Source organism: Somniosus microcephalus, chromosome 3 (genome assembly GCF_052327205.1).
Source record: "Somniosus microcephalus isolate GS21.2 chromosome 3, FLI_Smic_1.0, whole genome shotgun sequence".
NCBI classification, from domain to species: Eukaryota; Metazoa; Chordata; class Chondrichthyes; order Squaliformes; family Somniosidae; genus Somniosus; species Somniosus microcephalus.
In genome coordinates, this window is record NC_140989.1 from 319,277,408 (window position 1) to 319,303,412 (window position 26,005).

Consider the following 26,005-nt stretch of genomic DNA (forward strand, 5'->3'; position numbering starts at 1 on the left):
TGTCCTATGAGGAGAGAGTGAGTAGACTAGGCCTATATTCTCTCGAGTTTAGAAGAATGAGAGCTGATCTCATTGAAACATACGGAATTCTTTCAGGACTTGACAGGGTAGATGCGGGGAGGATGTTTCCCCTGGCTGAGGAGTCTAGAACTAGCGTTCACAGTCTCAGACTAAGGGGTCAGCCATTTAGGACTGAGATGAGAAATTTCTTCACTCAGAGGGTGGTGAATCTTTGGAATTCTCTACCCCAGAGGGCTGTGGAGGCTCAGTCGTTGAGTATATTCAAGACAGAGATCTATAGATTTTTGGATATTAAGGGAATCGAGGGACATGGGGATAGTGCAGGAAAGTGGAGTTGAGGTAGAAGATCAGCCATGATCTTATTGAATTGCGGAGCAGGCTCGAGGGGCCAAATGGCCTACTCCTATTTCTTATGTTGTTATAAATGCTGGCCTTGCCAATGACACCCACATCCCATGAATGAATTTTTAAAAAATCCAAAGACCGACTGATTCACTATACAGACAGCAGGGTTAACACATCAAGCTTTTAGTGAAAACTCAAAATGTTTACTCGCCTCATAACTTCAGCCCACGTATCTAATGTTTAACAGAGGATGCAATTAAAAATGACAATACTACAAAGTGCAATACTTTTTCTAATTCTTTCTACAAGGACTAGTTACATTTTTAGATTTTCACGCTAGACATACTACTTGAATTCAGCATCAATGACCACTCTGGTAACCATGCTAATATCCCCTACATGCCAGAGTATTTATCCTTATCTGCCCAATATATGTAAATATAACAAGACCTACAAATTGAACAGCAAACCTTTGCCCCTATATTCTGGCTTACTGGAATATATCAGATGCCACCACATGCCCTCCTTGTCTTCAATAGGCAGATTGAATGTACTCTACCAGACTGAGGTTCAAACAATAAACTAACGGACAAATCTATTTTGCCATTAAACAGGTAAATAAATAGTCTTCAGTACAAAAAGTATCTTCAGAGTAATTTACAAACTTGCTTCTTCAAAAGATGCTTCTCCTGTGCTACCTCACACCGTAACAATCCTTGAAACACAGCCCCCCGCACCATCCCCATTTCTCACATAACAAAACGCCAGCAGTCTCTGCTTAACTAAGTACTTATGCGAGCTTCAGACTGACTCACTGAGCTGATACAGCCAAATATAAGCCAATAGGTAGCTCATGGGCACAGAGTTGTCTCGCAAAGCGACTATAATTAATCATGGCCCTGCCCTCACAGGCCTGACCTACATTGTCATCCCAAACAAAGCTGACAATCTCACAATGTCAATCTCCTAGGATGTTTGGAATTAAACGAGATGGTTGATTTATTGATCTATGTCAATATAGTTACCTGCTAGGTTGTTCCCTGTCCAGGTATAATGCAAACAATCAAACCATGCACACAAAGGATTTCTGCTATTATACGTACCTCTCCCATGTCCTGAGGTGCAAATATTAGCCAGACTGGAATGTAAATTTGATCCGGTTTGCCTAAAACAGCTAGCAATAACTGACTTTAACCCTGTATGTAGATTATAGCCAGTAATAAAGAAACCAACAGATAATCTAAGAGCCAAAAATACTTCGGCATAAAGATCTTTATTCAGGCTGAAATAATTCACTATTGTATTAATTTTTTCCTCTCTTTGCTAGGCCACAATATTGCCAATACTTTTTACATCATCAGTTTAAACAAAAAAGAACCAAAACACACAAGGAATAGTGAGAAATTTAATGAGATTTTTTCAATGGTTAGATTTTCAGAAGGTACTGTCTGAGACTTCCTCTTAAATATAATGCTGTCATGAATTAGTTGTTAATCATCATCATATGTGGGTTCCTCTGTACATTATAGTTTTATTGGAGTCAGTGTTTAAAAAAGACAGAGCTCTCTGCCGCTACCCAATTTGAAAAAGGAAAAATAAATACACTATCTTGATGATTTTATTTTCTATCTGGCAGTAGCTTTTTCTCAGGATATGTATTTTTGATCACTAATGTGGCAACTAAGGAGAATGTTGCTACCACAGTCAGCACTGTTCGAAGAGCTCTGAACCAACTTGGATAACCTGGGAGTAAGGCTAAGTCATAGTGCAATGCTATACCTAGACCCATGATGATCAGAATTGCTGATTCAGTGAGATTATCATGAAAGAGTAGGGCTATCCAGGCTAACAAGGAAAGAACCACACTATTTCCCAGATTCAACCAGTCAGGTTTTGCAGGGCTGCTTTCTGGAATTGAAAATCCCCATCGTGTTCCTCCAAGGAAAGAGAGTATCGTTGCTCCATATGCTATTTGGGCAAAAGCTATTTCAGGAAAATATGTTTCTGTTATGGCCATTATGAGGGGAGCTGATACAAAAGGAATTAATCCACCATAGCTGAGGTAGAGGGCTGGTTTGGGACTGTTTTTCAGTTCTTTGAAATCATATCTAATTAAGTCTAATTCACGCTTCTCTGGTTCCTCCACTTTCTTTATCTTGGATGCTTGAGAGGACATGTGAAAACAACGCATCTGAATCCAGAAAGGTGCAGATCTTTGCAAGTACTTGATGTTTCGATGTGTCACAATTCTTTGTGTACAAGGGGTCAATAAATGATAGGTAGTGATGTTTCTTGATTCATTTGGAAACTGCGATGTTAATTTCTGAACCTGGAGCACAAAGTAACAATAATTAATGCAATATATATGTGTGGCATACATTGGACCCAGAGTTTGTATTAGCTACAGTAAGCTACAACATTGAGCATAGAATTTCATGGTATACTGCTATTCTGACCATATACAGATGTAACACAACTTACAAAGTGATCTATATTAGTTCCCTACAATATGAAACAAAATCCCACTCCTCTTCAAACTAAATTTTCAAAAATACCATTTTTCCTGTGCGAGGGAGGAGGAACTTTTCAGAATTACAAACCACAATTAATCAGTTTAAATTATGGTTCTAGTAACATAAAATTGTACAATCCTATTTCTCAGGTCTGCTACACTTTGATTCAACAAGGTTCAAAGGACTGGGTTGTCAGATTTACTGAATTACAAGTTCTGTTTACATTTGACCCAGATGCTGGTGCCATCAAAAACATATACATTAACCAGATATACAGGAGATGGAAGTGTTTTTTCCATGCACACCGTAATAGTAACATAAGATTGTTACATGCACTATGCTACCATAGCTTGCAGTACAGACTTTTCCCTTCAGTCCCATTATAAACAATTTTTTTCTAGTGCCATGCACATCTCCCACATGAAATGACAAACATGACCTGTTCCAGTGGACTATGGTTATTAAACCAATCAGTTGGAGGTGCTCAAAACCAGACCTGTTCACCTTTTCCCATCATTGCTACGCTCCTGTCAAAGGTGCTAACCTTTAATGGACCATGGGTGCATAGATGAAACACTGCCATCTCACCAAAATGGCCATTCTTCATGTATGAGCCAATGTCACTATAGTAATCTGGGATGTAATGCTTAAGTTATCCACCAGAGGGAGCCAAATATTAAGGGTTCACGTTCACCAGTTTTTAAGGTAATGGGTCATATATTCAATGTCCTGGTACACCAGTTTATACGGTAATGTGGCATTGCATTATGGGTATGACTCAGAGGTTCTTCCTCCATCTTGCCATCGTGCAGTAAGAATTGTGTGTCTTGCCTGTAAGAGATGTTTCTCTGCTACACCGGGTAAATAAACAGTTGGGTTTTGTTCCTAATATCTCGCTTCTCTCAGTTTCTGACCTTACCACTCGGATATCACAGTCACAAACGAGTCAGATTCTGTCCTTACGTGATATCAACACACACTTTTTACCATTGGTCATGAGATAGCAATCGGGAACAAACTCCTGACTGTTCTCTCTCCCTAGCCCAGGCCAATTCCAGAGCTCCAACTGCTAAACTGGCTCTGATCAGCTATCTCAGCTCAGACCAGGGATTGCACCTGGGATCTTTGCGGGCTGCATAGCTCGGTTCCATACTGGGCAGTGCACTTATAATTGAGCATGCTGGTCGGCAGTGGTTATATAATTCTCTACTGCCCCAAGCAATCTATATCTTGGGGTCAACTTCCACATGTATGTCAATGCTACCACCCCTGACTCCACTATTGCTACCAAACTGTGAGTCATCAAATCCTGTAAGAGCCAGAATTTTTTCTAGCTCAATATTGGCAAGACAGAAGACATTCTGTTTCACTCCCACTAGAAATGTTGCATCACAAGCATTGATTATGTTCCTGACTTTGCTTCAAGCTGAACCCACATCCTTGCAATCGTTTTCGAAACCTTCCGTGGCTTCACTGTAACCTAACTCTGCAATCGCCTACAGCTCAACCATTGTGGCAAACTTGCATCTACAGTACCATAGCCATACACTCTGGAACTCTCTCCCTAAACCCCTCTGCCATGCCACATATTTCCCGATATTCAAAAGCCTCCACAAAATCCACTTCTTCAACTGCACTTTCAGTGACCTCTTGTAACTTCATTTCCACTTTTTGCTAGGTGTCCTCCAATCTCCTGTGAAGTAGCTTTTGAACGTTTGTTACATGAAAGACACTGTGTAAGTTTAAGTTATTGCTGCTGGTTCCTCAGATGCCTAGAGATTAGCAAATTCTCCTTCAAGAACTTGAGGAGCAAGAAAAATGACAACAAAAAGTCCCCATATCCTACACCTCTGTGACACATCATACTAATGTGCTGTGTTACTGAGAAACTTTTGCAATGTGATTTATTCTGAAAGCAGCTATTTATACTTTTATGCAATGACTTCAAAAGTTCCTGCAGTTTCAACTTATTTTTCAACTGCTGATCTTCCTCCCCACCCTATATTAGCTGAAATCTTTTGTACTATATTAACTTCAAAAAAATGAACTATTTTTAGATTATTGAGTTTCTTGATTTTGACCCACCAGCAGTTAGAATTAAAATAGATACATAACCAAAATGGATTTATTGGTTTATTACAGGAATCTGATTGTTCGCCAATTGTACTTCTGCATTGACTCGAGCACCCCGGGCTATATTTTTGTTTTAACATTTATTTTTGCTACTGCATTGTTTACTGAAAAAGTTAAAGCTCTGCACAGTACAGTACTCAAATCTAGTTTGTGTACTGCCAACAAATGTATTCTTTAAGCATGTTCGACACTTACTTTGCTAGTTGTTTGAAAGCATCTCCTCACCAAAAAAGCAAACATCTTAAGGGCAGGGCACCTGCAAAAAATGAAATAAAGTCCAGTACAGTTAGAGTGAAAGTAAGGGCATTTTTAGAAATTGAATTGAACCAAGTAGATAGAGCCTGGGTGGCCTTATTATTACTGATAAGCATTAATTTAATTAACTCACGTTTGGCCCAACAACACTTTGAATTTAGATACTTTTATTCCCATCACCACTTAGCAAAGGGAATGTATATTCCCTGTTGCTCTACAATTCTAAACATTATAATTAACTGCCTGTGCATTTACTGGTACCTCTCAGTTTCCAATTCTTACTTCTACTTTAAAATTGCTGTTTAGATGTAGGCTTGTGACAGCTATTTTGTACCAAACTCCCTGATGGGAAAATCACAAAGAAGCATTCAAGTGACATTACAGATATAACTACAAGCCATAGCTCAACAGGGCAATTCTACCCAAAAAGTAAATTTACCAACATTATATGATCTTCCTCCTTCCTCAACTGAAAGCATTCTCCACAAAGTGCAGAAGCGTGGCTGGGTGGAAAATTACCTCACTGCTGGCAGCAGATGTCAACAGAGATGTAAATATTAGCCAAGGGAGGCACTTTAGATAATGCTGGAAGACTCACATGATGCTTTTATGACGTCCATTCTCCGTAATGGCATTATTACTCCTGCCCGACGTGCAAGATGCTGGATGAGGAAAAATCCCTATTCCCAATCTGGATTCAATTCACAGTTGTAAAGCCCAAAACAGTAACAAAGGGCAGCTGGTTCATTGTTGTAAGTGAACATTAGATTTGTACACAGCTGTCATCTCTATTGTAAACTAACACTGCAATCTTGAGAACTCTTATAGCACTCGAATTGTGCATTTATACTGCAGCTACTGGTCTCACATGTTCCTTTATACTTCCTGGCTTGAACTGCAATTCTTCCTTGGCTTAGTGCTTGCACTCTCACCTCTTGAGCCAGAAGGTTGTGGGTTCAAGCCCCACACGAGAGACTTGAGCACACAATCTTGGCTGACACCTCAATGTAGTCCTGAGGGAGTGTTGTCTTTTGGATTAAACGTTAAAGCACGACCCCATGTGCCCTCTCAGGTGGACATAACAGATCCCATGAAACTATTCAAAGAAGAGCAGGGAAGTTTTCTTGGTGTCTATATATATCCCTCAACCAACATCACTAAAACATTATCTGGCCATTTGTAACCTCAATCTCTCAGGTGGTTCCTACATAATGGTCAAAATAGGTGCAAGGTGGTAACAGGAATACTGCAGCCAGAGTGCAATGACAGCCATTTTTTCCATCACCTGCTAGCTTGTGGCTTCTCCAGGCAGCAGGAACACACAATGAATCTAATGTCTATTTAATACTCAGCTGGGTAATCATTGAACAAAAAGTAAAACAGTGCAGATGCTGGAAATCTAAAGCAAAAATAGAAAACACTGAGCATGTTATGTAGCATCTGTAGATAAACAAAAGTTGATGTTTTGGGTATAAACCCTTCCTCAGAACTGGAAGATATTACTGGTGGATTGCATTTAAAAAAGGAACAGAAGGGAAAAAATACAAAAAAGAACACAATGATTACTCACACAGAAAATTAATAGAATGGCCTGTAAAGTGCTTAAGTAGAGATGGTTAAATGGCAGAAATTATATTTGCATGAAGCAAAAAGAGGCATGGTGAGTGAAATTAAAGACATACAAGAGACATTGGAGAGTGTGTGAATGGACGGTTAGAAACAAAAGTATGAAGAAACTGGCAAAATGGAGCAGGCTCCAGTAGCTGATGGATGAAAAGAGCAGGTCGACACCAAGGATGTAGACCATCCTGCTATCAGTTTTCCAATGAGGGATCCCCACCCCAAGCACCAAACTGCTCCTTCCCAACACCCCACCCCCCCCACCCCCAATGAGCCCTGGAAACACAAGCACATCCTAAAATCATTGATATGTGGCTAGACACATCACTTTACAAGATTTAGGGATTATGCAGCAATTCAGTTGAATAAACTTCATCAAACTTCCCTAAACATGACAAATTATTGGAACTTTGGCCACAGTTGACAACACTGCTGTTTATATATATTTATTATAAGAATGACACCGATTATCAACTCATTTAAATACATGGAGTGGTGTTGTGTTCACTGTACAAAGTGATAGCTATCAGATTGAGTCACCCTATTAAAATGACTGTCAACCCCAATGATAATGAGTGATGTTTGAGTTTGACAGAAACACCACCTGGCCATGAACTGTCTGAACCCAGTGGGTGTGACTGATCTCTCCCTGGCCATGAACTGTCTGAACCCAGTGGGTGTGACTGATCTCTCCCTGGCCATGAACTGTCTGAACCCAGTGGGTGTGACTGATCTCTCCCTGGCCATGAACTGTCTGAACCCAGTGGGTGTGACTGATCTCTCCCTGGCCATGAACTGTCTGAACCCAGTGGGTGTGACTGATCTCTCCCTGGCCATGAACTGTTTGAACCCAGTGGGTGTGACTGATCTCTCCCTGGCCATGAACTGTCTGAACCCAGTGGGTGTGACTGATCTCTCCCTGGCCATGAACTGTCTGAACCCAGTGGGTGTGACTGATTTCTCCCTGGCCATGAACTGTTTGAACCCAGTGGGTGTGACTGATCTCTCCCTGGCCATGAACTGTTTGAACCCAGTAGGTGTGACTGATCTCTCCCTGGCCATGAACTGTCCTAACCCAGTGGCCGTGACTGATCCAATTCCAATTCCAATTCAAATGCTTTATTGGCATGAAAGTTTACAGAGAACCATATTGCCAAAGCTTACATAGCAAAAAGGTACAGTTTTCCAACATTCTGTAGGTGTCAATCGATTCAATCTCTCTCTCCCTGGCCATGAACAGTGAGACTTAAGAGAAACACACATCGGAGTTCACGCTTACCTCCGCCGATAAAACCAATCGAGATTAACCAACAAAAATACCAAAATTTAATTACGTGCAAAATTAAAACCAGGCCTCTGACCCACGGGGGCAAGTCAGAGGAACCTTGAAAGCGACCCAAGTGTTCCTGTCCGGGTTATCCCCCCACCATTAACATCAACATCATCATTATTGCAATTCAGTTCCGGGTCGTGCAAGGAAAGAGGAGCTGACTGAAGTCGGCTTCTCTAAAGTCCCAAACAAGTAATCGTCAATATGTTGAATCACGTGGAAGGGAATAATGATTTGAAAAATATCTGTACAGGTGTTTCTAGTTTTAGGTTAAAAACGGAAAGGGCTGGAAATTTCAGCATAAATGTCGCCAACTCTGAATGTTTTCTCTGTTGAATGTTGCTGCACGACTCCGTCATTTTTAAATTTTCATTGTAGATTTTCAGTATTAGCATTTTTTTCCCCCCTTATGTCTAGTTTCAGATTGTACTGAGTTAAGAAGCAGCTGAAGAGACATTACACCAGCAACAGAAAATTATAATTTGACAAGTTTTATTTAAAGTTTTATTAATTTACAGACAATTTGTTTTACGTATGCATCAAAAGAGTACACCAGCAACAGAGGCGGTCGTTCGGCCTGACTGCCAGCTTCTCTTCCGCGGCCACGTTCGCGCCCGGGTGGCCCTGGAGATGGAGCACGCGGTGTCCGCCGGCACGCTTAAGGCCTTCCGAGACCGGTGGGCGCCGCGGGGACTGGAGTGCATCATCAACCCGGCCAATCAAATTTTAATTTAATTTGTTAAGTTTTATTTAAAGTTTTATTAAGTTACAGAAAATTTGTTTAATCACCTATAGAAAAAGAGTACACCAGGAACAGGGCTCTCTACGTGGGAGTCCTCTTTTCTATTGGGGACTTGGCCTGGAGGGTGTTGCATGGAGCAGTCCCGTGCAATAAGGTTTTAAGTAGGTTCACTGACTCCCAGGCCGCCTGCCTTTTCTGTGGCCAGGAGGAGTGCGTGTTCCATGTATATATAGAGTGTGAGAGGTTGCAGCCCCTCTTCCATTATTTGAAGGGGCTGCTCCTCGATTTTTGGCTGCACTTCAGTCCCACGCTCCTGATCTTTGGTCACCCGGTGTGGAGGGGAGCGGGCAGATCGGAGGACATCCTCATTGGACTGCTCCTGGGCTTGGCCAAAGTAGCCATTAACTGGTCCAGGTAGCGGGCGGTCGAGGGGGTCGTTTGGCCCGATTGCCTGCCTCTCTTCCGCTGCCACGTTCGCGCCTGGGTGGCCCTGGAGATGGAGCAGGCGGTGTCCACCGGCACGCTTGAGGCCTTCCACAACCAGTGGGCGCCGCAGGGATTGGAGTGCATCATCACCCCGGCCAATCAAATTTTAATTTAAATTGTTAAGTTTCTTTTAAAGTTTTATTAGTTACAAATATTTGATTTATTGTGCACCCAATCAAAAGAGTACACCAGCAACAGTCAATGCATGTTTGGAGTTGTTTGAAAATCACACAGTTAGGAAACTTAGTGAAGCTTTGACCCTAAGACCCAGAAAGTGAAAAAGTTCAGGACGAGTAAAGCCTGGTAATTTGAACCATCCCATCGAGCCCACTTCTTCTGTGTCAATTTACCTCAATATGGTTGGCACCCAATTGATTTAGTCAACATTCAGATTTAAGGTGATTGGCAAAAGAACCAAAGGCGACATGAGGAAAAACTTACACAGCGAGTGGTTAGGATCTGGAATGCAATGCCCGAAAAAGTGGTGGAGGCAGACTCAATCATGGCTTTCAAAAGGGAACTGGATAAGTACCTGAAGGAAAACAATTTTCAGGGCTACGGGGAAAGGGTGGGGGATTGGGACTAGCTGAAGTGCTCTTGCAGAGAGTCGGCATAGGCTCGATGTGCCAAATGGCCTCCTTCTGTGCTGTAACCATTCTATGATTCTGTGACTGGAGTCACGTACAAGCCAGACCAGGTGGAGTTGCAGGCTCCCCTGCCTGAAGGCCCAATTGATTTTATCAGCTGACAGAAAATTATGCAAAACTATTTCCTTTCTGCAAACAAAACCTTTTTGAAATTAACACAATCAGGAGCTTACAAGGATATAATAGTTTTGAAACAAAGGGGAAGTCAATAACCTTGTTATATGAGAATATATGGTATGTGGGATTGAAAATGGAAAATAATCCAATGTCAAACAAGTCACATTTTAGAACCCAGAGATGTGATCATTTTCATTATAATCCCTTGCACGTACACATTACTTGTAATTATATGCAGGATTATTTTCAATAATGTTGGTTGTGAAAGGTAGGAGAATGGTTTTATTGCTATCCTATGTAAAGTTTTTTCTATTTTGTACAACATGAAAGGTTTTTCACATAAATTTGGCACAATAATAAAATCATGATTAAAACACAGCCTTCAAAAGCTTAGCATTGGTATAATTCAATACACTCTTTCTCCCAGTAAAGTATGACTGCTTATATTGATTATGATGAGCATTTAGGTTGTGTTGGTTACATGTGCAAAAAAACTCAGCAGAGATTCTGAATTTTATTAAACATATTAATTAAAACTTTGAAATATGTTCACAATCAAATTTAGAAAGGAAGATATGTTTCAATGGTTTCAGGGTGGAATGTCTTCTAGAAAGAAAGACTTTGACAAAGGGAAACATTTGTATGAGGGTGCTGCAGCTCACAATTTTGGTTTATGCCATGCAAACTATGCCTCAATAGTAACATAATGTGCACAAGAAGGAATGTGCGTAACACTTTCTTTGCCACTCCTGATACTACAAAACGCCCTCATTTGCTCCCTGAACCGGAGATACTCCATTCACTCTCTCCACAAAATGCATCCAAGCAGCTTTAACCTGCATCAGGATCTCCAAAGTGGTGTTTACCCCATATTCCTTTTTGCCTCCATTATCCTTACCAGAAAAGGATTTCTTCAAGGAGCAAAACAAAATCCCCTTTAACAGCAAGCAGCAGCCCTTTGAGAGCTACTGCCTCGGCCAATCTTCCTTAAACAGAGATCCAACCAGGCTCAAGGTCAAGCCTTGGTCCAGGTCAGTGAAAGACTTGACCAAAAGAAAGTGGATCTAAAATTCCTCAGGGTTCCACTGGTCTCCCACTGTAGCTCTGGCAGACAGCCAACAGAATGCCAAGGGAAATGGTGGAAATATGGATGGAGACTGGTGGTACCCCTACAGAATTTCAGCCACAGCTTAGCTCACTCAAAGTAGAGCAGAGGGAGAGGGAATAACAGAACTAGAGACAGAGGACCTGAGGAACAGGAAGGAATGCAAGGCTGGAGGAGGATTTAGTGTTAGGGTGGGGTTGTCCATGGAGGGATTTGCAGATTAAATTTTTAAATTCGATGTGTAGGGGAAATAATATCCACTATAAGCCAACAAGTTCACAGGTAATAGATGAGAGGGGCTTAGAGTTAAAGAAAATGCATGCAGTATAATTTTGGATGTTGGAATTTGTGACGGTCAGGATGCTGGTGAGAAGGATGTTGGAGAAATCAAGGGTTACCGAAAGCACAAATAAAAGCTGTCTGTAGTGGTGAGAGTGAGGTAGGCATGGAAGTGGGTAATGTTGCAAAGGTGGAAGTAAATAGTCCTGGTGATGGATAGGATACAAGGTTTGAAACGCGTGGTCCAGCAAAGAAGTTTCCCACAGTCTGGTTCAGCACGAGTCAGCTGTGGCAAGGGAGCAGAATTTTTGGTGGGATGGAAACAATAGCTTCTTCCCGAGCTGACATTATTGTGGCTCATCCACGACTTAATTACGATATGAAAAAGGATAGGAAAAAGACCGGCTGATCTATCAAGAAGACATGATGCAGCCTCAAGCGCATTCAACCTGCGCTGTCGCCTACCACCTCCACCAAATAATCTGGGAAGAGGCAAGAAAAAAACACTGGGGAAATGTCTATCCCGAGTGCATGGCTCGTTTGTAAAAAAAAAAAATCGCTCTTGTTTTCAGACAGCCTGCTTGCTCATAACTAACTGATGGCGGGGAGCTGATTGAACATTGCCCAGCTTACCATGGAAGGCAGGGACGATTCACACATCACAGTGCAAGTCCATCTGATTGTGACATCAGAGGGCCGAGCGGCACGTGACCCACCCACGCTCCCGCAGACGCTTCTTTCCGTGTTTTGGTGGAATCCCCGCGCGAGCGAGCACCAGAGAGAGGAAAAAAACTGCGGCGCACAGCAGTCGGCAGCTCTGGAGTAGGTGATATAAACAACGACAACAAAAATAAAACAACAACCCGTCGGAAATACATTCGGTTCACCCACACAACTCGAGAGAGAGAGAGAAAAGACGACAAAAAAAAAACAAAAGCTCAAACCACTCCAGCGAGGGTCGGACGCCGAGCGTTTGCCGTCTCCCGATCCTTCCCCCTCGGAGGTAGGCAGCCAATGTTATGAGCCTGCAGCCTGCTTTGTCGCCATTTTGGCCCAGTGTTTGTTGTTATTATCATCGTGCGCTTCAGCAGCCGCCTTACGCCGTCCTCTGCCATTTATTGTTGCCGGATTTTATCACCCAAATGTAAAATATTTAATTATGTATATTTTTCCCTCTGCTGCGCCGATTTGTTTCTAATAGAGGAGAGGTTTAGTTATTTGTCAGTTTATCTATTTTTTGTCGTGACATTTGTTTAGTGGCCTAATACTTGTATCTAGTGTTTGTTTGTCCACAACTTCTATTTATGTACCGCAATGTGGATTGTTTTTTTAAATTAAAAAAAATACGAAACGTTTCGCGCTGTTTAAATCATTCAGTGTAGAAATCTGCTTTTGAATAATACTTGTTTTCTTTTGACGTTGGATATGCTCACGACTTGCTTGTTAGGACTTCTTCAGCATTGTTACTGAAAAGGCTGGAAGCTCCACTCCAGATTCCTTTTTTCCCCTCAAGTGTGAAATAACGTGAACAACACGTTTGAGACCAGGCTGCTGGTTCTCGTTTGTGTGCTTAGCCACCCACGGCTGCCATTTCTGGTAGTGTGGAATATTATCTCACACCCAAGACTACACTTTCCTCATGTGCGAAGGATCCGAAATCATGCAAACTGTAATGCTACTAGATGTTTGTGTGTGGTGTCATCATAATTCACTGGCAACGCAGTCGTGTTCTTTTGCATTTGCTTGGATTGGGTTCCAATTATATTGACAAAAATCTTTGTACTTAATTGAAGTGTTAGTCCACTTGCATTATTATCCACTACTATGCCACCAATACATTAACTTCACTTGAATCCAAATTGAATTAATTTCAATATGCATCTTGTAATTTTTAGTAACAGCCGTAGACAGCAAATTAAAATTGTACATGCTCTTGTCAAAACACGAACCTATTGCATTTCCAGAATGGGCCTGGAGGTGTTGACCTGGAAAATTTTGAATGTGTGCATGCAGTTTGGGTTTTTAACTCTAGCATTTTAATCTAATAAAATTGTGGGGAAAATTCAAGTAATTTGGGTTTATCTATATGCAACAGAGTATACTTGCTCAAAAGCTACATCAATTGTCAGTTCCACTTGGATGCACTCTAACCTGTCCTGGTGGTTTATAGAGCAATTCCTTCTTTTCTAACTCATTCCTGATCATATAGTCTCTCTCTAGCCCTCTATGGAGGCATTCTTTCCCATTTAACCCGTCACCCAAGTATGAAGCAGTTGCACAGAGAGCATTCTTATTCATCTTCTCACTGCTGTTTCTAGCTGCCCTATCTGATATTGTTGCCCTGGTGTAGGAGCAAACATTGCTATGGGCGATTCCCACCATGAAGTAGCAGCATTGCGTATGAGCTACAACTGGGATGTAGTGAGATTATCATGAAGCAGAATGGCTGGGATTTCCTGGTCGATCCTTTTGGGATGTGAATATATTTGCATATATTGCATACATCTGGATTCACCTGGACACCCTGATTTATAAAGCACATTTAATGTAGGAGGGGGGTAGCAAAGCAGAGGGATTTAGAAAGCTAGTTTCAGGTTGTAGGGTCCGGATTTTGCCACCAAACTTTGGAATGGAGGGAAATGAATACAAGAGGGCCCGAATTGGAAGAGTGAAAGGTTCATTTTGTGGTGGAGGAGGCTGCAGAGGCAGGGTGGGACAGGTCCATGGAGAGATTTGTAAATAAGGATGAGCATTTTGATTTACGTATCCCCCTGCACTTTCTATACTCCTAGGTACATAAAGAATAGGAGGTAGTCCTGACTTGAACCTTGGGTTACACACGAGGTGGTGGCCTGGGGCAGTTGAGAGCAGAAGTTATGCTAGATGATGCAAAATCAAAATACTGCAGATGCTGGAAATCTGAAATAGAAACAAAATACTGAGCAGGTCAGGCATCCTCTGTGGAGAGAGAAACTGAATTAACGATTCAGGCCGATGATCTTTTGTCTGACGAAAGGTCATCGACCTGAAATGTTAACTCTGTTTCTCTCTCCACAGATGCTGCCTGACCTGCTGAGTATTTCTAGCATCTTCTGTTTCTGTGCTAGATGATGTGCTGGCTACATTGGGATAGGTAGGAATAAAGCCAAGTGAGGGTGGTGACATAGATTAAGACCACACAAAAAAGATGATGGAAAATGCTGGAGTGGTGAGTCATGTTGGATGGAGGGATAATGTGCCACGGTTGCAATCTTAAAGGATATTGTAGATCAGGATGGTGAAAGCATGGCGGAAACTGACTGAAAGGCGTCTAACAGAGAGTGATGCGAGAGATGACACCTAGTTGGGTGACCTTTAGAAAATAAAGGAGGTTAGATATGGGCAGCAAATAGAGAGAATAGGAGGCGTCAGGGTTGAAATTTTCAAGCAGGGGATGATAATGGTGGGGAAAGCAGCACTTGAGAAGGATCAGTTAGTTGATGGTGTTAGCAAGCGTTGAGGTGAGGAAATGTAATTGTGTGGTTGTGATGGGATTGAGGTTGCAGGTATGGTCTTCTAGAAGTAACTTCTGAGACTTGGCTGTAAGGCCTTTTTTTTTCGAAGCAAAGTAGTTCCTGGCAGAATGATTTATTTTTCTAATTTGCTGATTTAATTTTGATGTATATGTTTAAATTAATGCTAAATTTAATGTTCTAGCAGGTCAAATTCTTATGCAAAAAAACCTCCCCTCGTAGTGTGGTGCAGGAATGTCCTTGGGCATTTGTGGACACGGACACCTAAATCTCTCTGCTCTTCCAACTCCTAGTCTTTCACAATTAAGAAAATATTCTGATTTGTCTTGCTCAGGTCCAAGTGGAAGACCTTGCACTTGCCCACATTGAACTCTGTCAGCCATAGTCTTGCACGTTCACTCAGTAGCATCTACAAATTTGCTTATACAACTCCCTATTCCTTCATTCAAATCATTGACATATGGTGAAAAACTGAGGCTCCAGTACAAATACCTGGGGAACACCACTTGCCACATTCCACCAATCGGAGAACAAACCCTTTATCCTTACGCTCTGTTTCCTAGCTCCCAACCAATTATTAACCAGTGTCACAAGGTTACCTCCAATTTTGTGCGCGCTCATTTTTGAAAATCTATTATGCGGAACCTTATCAAATGCCTTCTAGAAGTCCATGTAGACAGCATCCATAGACACTCCTCTGTCCACCGTGCTAGTGACCTCCTCAAAAAAAGTCAACTGGATTAGTCAGACATGACCTACCCTTCACAAATCCATGCTAATTCTCCTTGACCAGCTGATACTTGCCCAAATGCTCGGCCACTCTGTCTCTGATAATAGATTCCAGTAAATTCCGCACAATTGTTGTTTTGGCTGAAGACATTTGCAAACACTTTAGCCATGTCTCTTGTACTTGTAAACTGTGCTCCACCATGGTTGAGGATGGGGATGTTCATACTGCCTCTTCCTTAGTTATCTAGTTGCCTACCAGCATTCTCAACTGTTGCTGTTCTTGGCAGCCCTACTACACTCTGCAGAGAACCAGGGTTTGTCTCCTGACTTGATGGAGTGAGAAATATGCTGAGTCATGAGGTTATAGATTATGGCTGTCTACAATTCTGCTACTGCTGATGGTCCACAGTGCCTCATGGATTCACAGTTTTGGCCTGCTAGATCTATCTTTAGTCTGTCTCACAGCATGGTGGTAGTGACATGCTACACAATGGAAGATGTCCTCACGGTGTAGATGAGAGTTTATTTTCACAAGGATGGGTGACAATTACTTTCACCAATGCAATTTTAAACAGATGTGCCTATGACAGGTAGGCAAGTGAGAATGAAGTCAACTAAGTTACTTCCTCATGTTGGTTTCCTCACCACCTGACAGGCTGAGTCTGGCAGCTGTATCCTTCAAGACTGAGCCTGCTCAATCAATGGTGGCACTGACGAGTCAAAATCTTGATGGTGGACATTGAAATCCCTCAGCCAGAGTCTGTTCTGTTGTTTCCCTTGCAGCTTCCTCCAAGTGATGTTCAATATGTAGGAGTCTTGATTTGTCAGTTGTAGGAGGCAGGGAGCTATAGGTGATCAGCAGGAGGTTTGTGCTGGTGGGAAGGACATATCCAGAGATGGTGAGGAGTTTGGGATATTGGCTGATATGAGTATAATATTTCATGTTGTTAATTGATCAGCCTATGATACAGCTTTCCCAACTTGGGCACCAGCCCCCAGCTCTTGGTGAGGAGAACTTTGCAGGGTCACCTGGGTTCAGATTGCTTTCACCTTATCCTGATATGCCTGGATCAGTGCAGTTTTCTTACTGTACTTTGTAGTAGTTGTTAACAACTGGTGGCTTGCAGGTCTACGTCAAAGGGCACTAAGAGTCAATTACATATTGTGGGACTGGAGTAATGTGTTGGCCAGACCAGATAGGCTCCTTTTCCTGAAGGACATTAGCAAACCAGTTGGGTTTATCCGATTTATCGAATTATTTTTCTCTCTCTCTTCCCTCTCACATGCTTTCTCCCACTTGTGCGTTCTTACCCTGCCCTCGTGCTCTCACTCTCGCCCTTGCCTGCTCGCTCTCGCTCTCCCCCCTCCCCGGCCCTCATTAAACTGTAGCCAGATCTGCCTGTTCAGGTGGATGTAAAAAATCCCATGGTACTACTCAAAGAACAGGGAAATACTCCTGTTGTCCTGGCCAACATTTACTCCCTCAAGCAACACCTCTAAAAATCTGATCATTTATCTAGTTGCCATTTGTAAGATCTTCCTGTGTACAAATTGGCTGTTCCGTATGCCTACAAAATGACAGTGATGACACATCAAAAGCATTTGATTAACTGTGAAGTACTTTGTGATGTCCTGAAGACATGAAAGGTGCTTGTATACATGTGAGTTAGTTCCTTCTTTCTTCCCTTCCTTCGAGTGCCAAAAACTATTCGCTTTCCACAAACTAGAGTGCACCTACATACGCCCAGTATTTAGGTTACTACATACAACAAAAACCCTCTTCAATTTCTTAGACTTTGAAAAGTGTTAAATTGAACAATTTATTGTGATTTGGGCTATAAATTATAGTACAAGTTTATTAAAAATAACATAAGCAATGACAAAGGCTGTACAGTTTGCTCTCTTTTTACAGAACTTTCGACTCGTGCTATCTCCGGTTATAAAATAAAAGGTGGGTCGCTCAGCTGATTCTACTGATGATAAACCCAGATTTGTGTGTTATAACTTATACGTGGGGTTTGATCAGGTCCTCAGAGTTTCCAGCCATTATCCTGATAACTGCAAAGGCTCTGGTAAATTAGGAGCACCGTTCCTTGGATATACTTTCTATTCCATTCAAAGTTAACCAGCACCAAAATATGTATCTTGCAATTTGATGAAGCTGTCAACATGATCAAAATACAGAGGAAGCTTGCTGGTCTAGGTCCACACCTCCTGAAGGGCTAGAAAATTGAAATTTAAAAGCTTGACTCCTTCCTGGGATCATATTAAACAGTTTCTAGCACTTTTGTATGAACTTTAAAACTTTTCTACATCTTTAAATCAATGCCAGCAGCTCTCGGGCTTATCCATTCAAATGGGTTGGCTTTTGAAATATTAACACAAATCCGCCTTGTTTCATTGCAGCAACCTGTAGATGTGATGTCTATAACATTCGATTTCTAATCACACCTTCAGGAAGTGGGTTAGTTCCCCCATGCTTAATAATAACACAAGAGATCCACTACTATTTAAAAAAAACAAGTGTCGCACTTCACTGTCTCACTTTGGGGGGGAAAGTAATTTTCCTGCTTGTTTCAAAGAGACTTTTGCAGAAACATAAAATACCCTCTAATTAACCTCAATTTACTTATTTACAGCAATAAGATCCTGTGACCTTGGGAGAGAGGCCAGGTTACATAGAGGTTCCCTTTAGAAATATACTGCATTGTGTGCAACTAGGCATTATACTCCTGTCCTTAAAAAGCACCGTATTCATCAATGTACTATAAGCAATGCCACGGAATATCCACTAAGATTCATGTATTACATTTGCATTTATACAGATACGCATCGTTACTGAACTATTCTTGCATTGAATTTGGGTAATTTGGCAGTTTCTTTACTTAACCTGTAAGCCCATTAATTTCACAGTAACACCAGTTTTCTGGTACATTTTGTACGTTACTCTTTTCCATGGCACTACTGAACTTCACTGCTAAGTTGTACAGCGATTCATTTTGAATGTAATTGGCGAGTGATCCTGCTTTTCATAGCAGGAACAAGGGCTACAAAATTCAATTTACCAACTAACCAGAGATGAGTTACTATACTTTCCAACTTTCATGAGCTGAGACTCAAAACATTTTGCCAGGTTGCTAATAACAGGTATATCTTTTGTGTTACATCTGATCCTTTTGTGGTTATGTGCAGCTCCTACCTCACCTAGTAACTGACTGCTTGCTTGTCCATAATGAAGCTTGAGTTGCTTTTTTTTAGGATTAGTTTTCTCAAATTAAAGTTAAAATTAATTATTCCTGGTAGATTACTTTTTTTTTTAAAAAAAAGGTTTTCTTCAGGACTGGTGTTCCTCAATCACTCAATAATTTTAATTAATGGCCCTGAAATTAGATCGGGGGCTTGCCGTGCGCGCAAGCCCCCGATCTGCACTCACCCTGCGCGCCAACATCTGAAGCCCGGGCCTGCTTGCATTTCCTGTCACAGGCCCGGTTCAGCTGTCGGCGCGATGTGCTTACCTGATCCAGCGGCGTAGTTAGTGCGATGTGCCGGCTGGGATCAGGTGAGCACTGTGCAGCCAATCAGGGGAGGGGAAACTCATTCATGAGTGTGACAGTAAGAGCTGTCAAACTCATGAAAAGTATGGGCTGCCAAAACACTACTTTAACTTTAAATAAAATTTTAAAAAACATCCCACTGATTAAAACATTTTTTAAAAACTTATTTATAGTTATTATAAACAATTAATCAATTTTTTGAAAAAAATAAATTTTTAAAAAATAGGGTCTAAAACTAAACTTACCATCCTGTAAATTCTTTAAAAATAACAAACCTGTGGAAAAAAAATTTCTACATTGTACTAAAAGCCCACTTACCTGAAAAACTAAATACTTACATCTTGTTTTTCCACGCGTAAAGACCGGAGGCCTTTACACGCGCGCAACTTTGGAAAAAAAAGAGGAATTTTACTGCGCACGCGCTGCCTGTGCAGTCACGCGCGTTCTGCCTCTGAACCCCTTCGTTCAGAGGACAGGAAATGCCGGTTTTCCCCGCATGCGCTGTGCATGCTGAAAACCGGCATTTCCTCCGGCCAGACGCGTGAGTACCCCGACCGTACTCACGCGTTGGGACAGGAATTACTGGCCCATTGTACATTTTCCCTTAGTCAGTGGTTTTGGATCAGCCTGGAGGCAGGTTACTAGTGGTGTCATTTATTATGTTCTTCCAAGTGACTATTAATTTTGTCGTGATCTCCTGGACTGGTCTTGATCGCCTGAGGGGGTCGGAGAGGAATATTCCAGTTCTTTTTTCACTTACTGGCCCTGGCTTTTTCTGGGGTTTTTTGTCTCCCAGGAGATTACATACCTGCGGACGTTTAGGAATGGTCGAGTCATGATGCTCCAGGCATCATGAGTGTGGGGCAACTTGATGCACCAGCTTGTCTTTACCTGCCTGTCATTTTCGTATGTTTTGTTATCTCAGACTCTAGTATCCACTGTACCATATAAGATGTGGGTGTACCCGTTAATTTCTCTACCTGGTAAGTTCCTAATTTCAGCCGTGCCTTTGTAGAGGCCAGGTATTTGTCCACAAATGAAGTCACTTTTGACTGACTTTGCTCACATGTGGGTGGCAATTCAGCAGCATTTTCATAAGGATCAGGCCATTTCCTTTTTCGGCTGGAATATAGTGCATTCATGGGGAAATCTGAAGGATGGAAATCATTGTTTTAAAAAAACCATTTTGTTTTGCATCTACGTTTGTCAGGAACAAGTCTGTGTTGCTTTTGTTATCTTGAGGCTTCTATGAGGAACAAACATTTTTAATGAAACTAAAACTGGGCATAAGGCAATACTACCAAACAACTTCCTAAAATACATTTGTACTGTAATTGTCAAGAATAATTTCATGGGTTTGGCAATTGCCTTACAGGTCCTGTGCTTCATTCATGTAATACAAGTGAAAATGATATCATGATAAAGCATTACTCATATTATGAGGAAACTTTGAATTTGAATTTTCTTTATTACAGCTGCTTGTTTTAGTAAATTTTGGTAACACATTGTCAAGGCAGCTATCCAGAACTGTGATGTTTGAAGTGGTAGCCATATTTAACTTCACTTTGTACAGCACTGAAAGTAAAATACATTAAGTTACTGACACATTGATGAGACTTTGCCTTTTCATGTTTGTCAAGTTAACGTGGAAAGGAAGCTTTACAAAATAACCTGCCTCCTGGCTGATCCAAAACCATTGACTAAAATAAGGGACTCCAAGGGTTAAATTACGAGGAGAGATTACACAAATTAGGGTTGTATTCCCTAGAATTTAGAAGGTTAAAGGGTGATCGGATCGAAGTTTTCAAGATATTAAGGGGACCAGATAGGGTCGAGAGAGAGACTATTTCCACTAGTTGAGGAGTCTAGGACTAGGGGGCATATTCTAAATATTAGACCCAGACCTTTCAGGAGTGAAATTAGGAAACGCTTCTACACATAAAAGGGTGGTAGAAGTTTGGAACGCTCTTCCGCAAACAGCAGTTGATGCTAGATCAATTGTTAATTTTAAATCTGAGATTGATAGATTTTTGTTAACCAAAGGTATTAAGGGATATGGGCCAAAGGTGGGACTGTGGAGTTAGGTCACAGATCAGCCATGATCTCATTGAATGGCGGAATAGGCTTGAGGGGCTCAGTGGCTTTCTCCTGTTCCTATGTTACACTATTCTTGTTTTTGCTTGGTGTTTGAATGCCCTAAAGATAATAGGGTAGAATTTCTGCCAGGTTCTCCCAATCTCTTGCCGGAAGACTGGCAGAAACCATCAGAAATGTGTAAATGGCTATTTATGTCATATCTCTGAGGTTACAGTGGGAGATTGGAGAAGCCCTGTGATTCTAGGTAAATATGTTGAATGTAATTGTTGCTCAAAAGCAGTGATTATTCACATGTGGACAATTTGATTTCATTTTCTCAAATAATACATGTTTTAGTGCAGATAGCAGACTGTAGAATTGACTTGATATGTTGCAGGAGTCTTTTTGTATATGTATAATGTATCAATAGATTTGTATTTTGGTAACTTTTGTTCACTTTCTCAATTTAAAAAGATAACATGGGCATTTGAGTTGCACTTCTTGCATGTATCTAACAGCATAAAATCTGTGAGCTAGTGTTCTGTATTACAATTTGAGAGCTGCTCAATCCATTGCTGGTTGATTTTTGTCATTTTAAATTATTTTGGGTGGTCTAGAAGTCATTATGGAGATAACCCTCTCCCAGCCCCCACCTATCACATTGCATACACCTAAATATAGTACCCACATTCAAAAAAAGTGACACAACAGAGCCAGATGCTTTTGTCTTGCATCAATAATTGGCAACAAACTTGGATTGTCCGTATGTTGATGATCTGGTATACAGCTTCAGAAGGGATGATACTACCTCGCCAACCTTTTTGACTTTTGTTTAAGGAAGAGACTTCTAAAGTGATGTCGGCATGTATAGATGATTTGGACTTGGGCATAGGCTGTACAATCTTGAAATTTGATGGCAAGTAGGTGTTTACTGAGGAGGACTGTTAAATACTTCAGGAGGGCATAGACAAGTTAGAGGAATGGACAGACAGGTGGCAGATGCCATTTAATGTGGAGACATGTGAGGTAATCTATTTTGGGAGGGATCAACAAGGAATGGGAGTATACTCTCAATGGAAAGACAGTGAAGTGTGTAGATGAACAGAAAACTTGGGATTCAAATACATAATTCCTTGGAGGTAGATAAAGCCATAAATATAATGGCGTTTTACGAATACCGGCCTAGAGTAAAAGAGTAAAGTAATAGATTTGTACACAGCAATAATTGCCCACAGATAGAGTACTGTGTACAATTTCTGGGCTCCCCTTTATAGAAAGGGTGTTAGAGGCATGATGAGCATAAAGTGTACATTCAGCAGGATGATGCCAAGAATGGGAAACTATGAGAGACTTGAGATAACTGGACTACTTCCACTAAAGCAAAGAAGGCTATAACATCAACAACTTGCATTTATATAGTGCCATTAACATAGTAAACCGTCCCAAGGCGCTTGACAGGAACCGTCCCAAGGCGTTTGACAGGAACGATATCAAACAAAGTTTGACATCAAGGCACATAAAGAGATACTGGGCAGATAACCAAAAGCTTGGTCAAAGAGGTAGGTTTTAAGGAGTGCCTTAAAGGAGGTAGCAAGGCAGAGAGGTTTAGGGAGGGAATTCCTGAGCTTCGGGCCTCAGCAGCTGAAGGCATGGCCGGCAATGATGGAGCGACTAAAATCAGGGATGCTCAAGAGGCCACAATTAGAGTAGCGCAGAGATCTCGGCGGACTGTAGGGCTGGAGCAGATCAGAGATAGGGAGGCACGAGGCCATAGAGGGATTTGAAAACAAGGATGAGAATTTTTAAATCGAGACGTTGCTTAACCAGGAGCCAATGTAGGTCAGCGAGCACAGACACGATGGGTGAATGGGATTTGGTGCGAGTTAGGATGCGGGCAGCAGAGCTTTGGATGACCTCAAGTTTACAGAGGGTAGGACATGGGAGGCCGTTGGAATAGTCAAGTCTAAAGGCAACAAAGGCATGGATGGGGGTTTCAGTAGCAGATGAGCAGGGGCAGAGCTGGGCAATATTATGGAGGTGGAAATAGGCAGTCTTGGTGATGGCACAGATATATGGTCGGAAGCTCATCTCAGGGTCAAATATGACACCAAGGTTGCGAACAGTCTGGTTCAGCACCAGACAGTTGCCAGGGAGAGGGATGGAGTTAGTGGCTATGGAATGGAGTTGGAGGAAGATTTTGCTGTCGGACAAGCAGTCTGACAATTTAGAGACAGTAGAGGGCTCGAGAGATGTGGTGGTGAGGTAGAGCTGGGTATCTCCAACGTACATGTGGAAACTGACGCTGTGATTTTGGATGATGTCGCCAAGGGCAGCATGCAGATGAGAAATAGGAGGGGCCAAGGATTGGTCCTCGGTGAACACCAGAGGTAACGGTCCCGGGCAGGAAGAGAAGCCATTAGAAAGAAAGAAAGACTTGCATTTTTATAGCGCCTTTCACAACCACCGGACGCCCCAAAGTACTTTTTGAAGTGTAGTCACTGTAATGTAGGAACTGCGGTACCCACAAACAGCAATGTTATGATGACCAGATACAGTAATCTGTTTTGGTGATGTTGATTTGAGGGATAAATATTGGCCAGGGCACTGGGGATAACTCCCCCACTCTTCGAAATAGTGCAATGGATCTTTTATGTCCACTTGAGAGAGTAGACAGGTTTAACGTCTCATCCGAAAGATGGCACCTCCGACAGTACAGCGCTCCCTCAGTACTGCACTGGAGTGTCAGTCTAGATTTTTGTGCTCAAGTCTCTGGAGTGGGACTTGAATCCACAACCTTCTGACTCAGGTGAGGATGCTACCAAATGAGCCACTGGCTGACACTTTGCAGATGATTCTCTGGCTACGACTGGATAGATAAGAATGGAACCAGGCGAGTGCAGTCCCACCCACCTGGACGACGGTGGAGAGGCGTTGGAGGAGGATTGTGTTGACAACCGTGTCAAAGGCTGCAGACAGATTGAGAAGGACGAGGAGGGCTAGTTTAACATTGTCACAGTCACGTAGGATGTAATTTGTAACTTTGATGCGAGCCGTTTCGGTACTGTGGCAGAGGCGGAAAACTGATTGGATGGATTCAAACATGGAGTTCTGGGAAAGATGGGCATGGATTTGGGAGGCGACAGCACATTCATGCACTTTGGAGAGGAAAGGGAGGTTTGAGATGGGACGGTAGTTTTGCAAGGATAGAGGGGTCAAGGGTTGGTTTTTTGAGGAGAGGGGTGATGACGGCAGATTTGAAGGAGAGGGGAACAGTACCTGAAGAGATCTAATAGAGGTTTTGATACAGGTGAATAGGGAAAGACTGTTTCCCATGGTTGGCAAGTTATTGACCAGGAGTAATCAATTTGAAATTATGATTGAGTGAAGAGAGTGGTAGGAGAATTTTTTAAATGTAGAGCACTGTTGCAGCATGGAGTGTTTTGCCACAGAAACTGATTGACGGACAGACCATTGCATCTTTTAAAGGAAATTTGAATAGCTATTTGAAGCGGAGGAAGATCCAGGACCATCGGGCGAAAGCAGTGTGGTTTGATTAGTTTTGTATTGCTCTAGTAAAGAGCTGGCACAAATATAATAGGCCAAATAGCCTTCTGTGCTATCAACTCTATATGGTTCTGTGGTGAATTCTGGAAACTCTGACATAACTAGACTTCTAGGAAACTTTTGTCAAAGTTGCCCATGAAAGACTGCTGTATAAGCTGAAAGCAATTGGAATCTAAGGTAAACCTGGACATGGATAAGAAATTGGCTGAAAGAAATTAAGCAGTGGGTATTAGGGGAGTGATATTGGGTGGGAGAGAAGTACAGGCAAGAGTGCCCCAGAGGTCTACAAGTACGCCGTCGGGATAAGGGAGGCAGATTTAGCAATGTAAATGCCAGGAGCTGGTTCATAGACACTCTTCTACCAGAACTAAAATAGTGTCAATATAAAAGCACCTTTGGATTCAGAAATTGAATGTAAATTGGTCAAATGTGCAGACAACACTAAACATTGGAGTGGGCTTCAAGTCTGATGAAGCAACTAAGGAATATCTGTAATTGGGGAGATGAAATTCAGCATTGAGAACTGTAAAGTATTGTGCACTGCAATAAAACAATGGGTGACTTACTGTATGTACTCTTATGAATGCCGTCAAGCTAGCTAAGAAGTTGAGAGACCCAGGAGACTAGGCAGTTAGTATGGCGAGTCACTGTGGAGCAGCAGTCAATATATCAAATGAATGCTGCATTATATTGCTGATTCATTAGATTACAAATGTGAAATTTTAATGCTGTACTGTGTTCTGGTCAGATTGAAACTTGAATACTAGGTTTGCTTTTTAGTCGCCAATATGCAAGAGAGACATTGAATCCCTCTAATCAGGTTTCCGGCCAGCCATTATCAAATTCACAAATGACATTATTTGTGATTGTGGTCGTGATAAACTATCCCTCCTCATTGTTCTCGACCTATCTGCAGCCTTCGACATAGTTGACCACACCATCCTCCTCCAACGCCTCTTCTCCATTGTCCAGCTGGG

General features: G+C 41.9%; 2 protein-coding genes across 7 annotated transcripts in view; one reads left to right on the top strand and one right to left on the bottom strand.

Annotated features, from left to right (window-relative positions):
* Window positions 1–1,607: 1,607 nt before the first annotated feature.
* Window positions 1,608–12,559, bottom strand: tmem69 (transmembrane protein 69). Of its 4 annotated transcripts, none has more exons than XM_085983037.1 (3): window positions 12,538–12,559; window positions 5,208–5,268; window positions 1,608–2,695 (listed from the first exon to the last, which is right to left on the bottom strand). In XM_085983037.1, exons 2-3 carry the CDS (start codon window positions 5,250–5,252, stop codon window positions 1,985–1,987), a joined length of 756 nt encoding a protein of 251 aa, XP_085839163.1. In that variant the 5' UTR covers window positions 5,253–5,268; window positions 12,538–12,559; the 3' UTR covers window positions 1,608–1,984. The 4 variants fall into 4 exon arrangements, with proteins under 4 accessions (XP_085839163.1, XP_085839162.1, XP_085839161.1 ...); XM_085983036.1 differs by lacking the exon at window positions 12,538–12,559 and adding an exon at window positions 12,227–12,308; XM_085983035.1 differs by lacking the exon at window positions 12,538–12,559 and adding an exon at window positions 8,167–8,320.
* The window catches only part of gpbp1l1 (GC-rich promoter binding protein 1-like 1), a 119,391-nt gene continuing 105,758 nt past the window's right edge, over window positions 12,373–26,005 (top strand). Inside the window, exons 1-2 of one of the 3 annotated variants that reach the window (XM_085983031.1) lie at window positions 12,373–12,596; window positions 17,747–17,785. The gene's annotated coding sequence lies outside the window, so the exon portion shown is untranslated. The remainder of the gene's footprint in view (window positions 12,597–17,746; window positions 17,786–26,005) is intronic. The other 2 variants (XM_085983030.1, XM_085983032.1) reach the window with 2 other exon arrangements.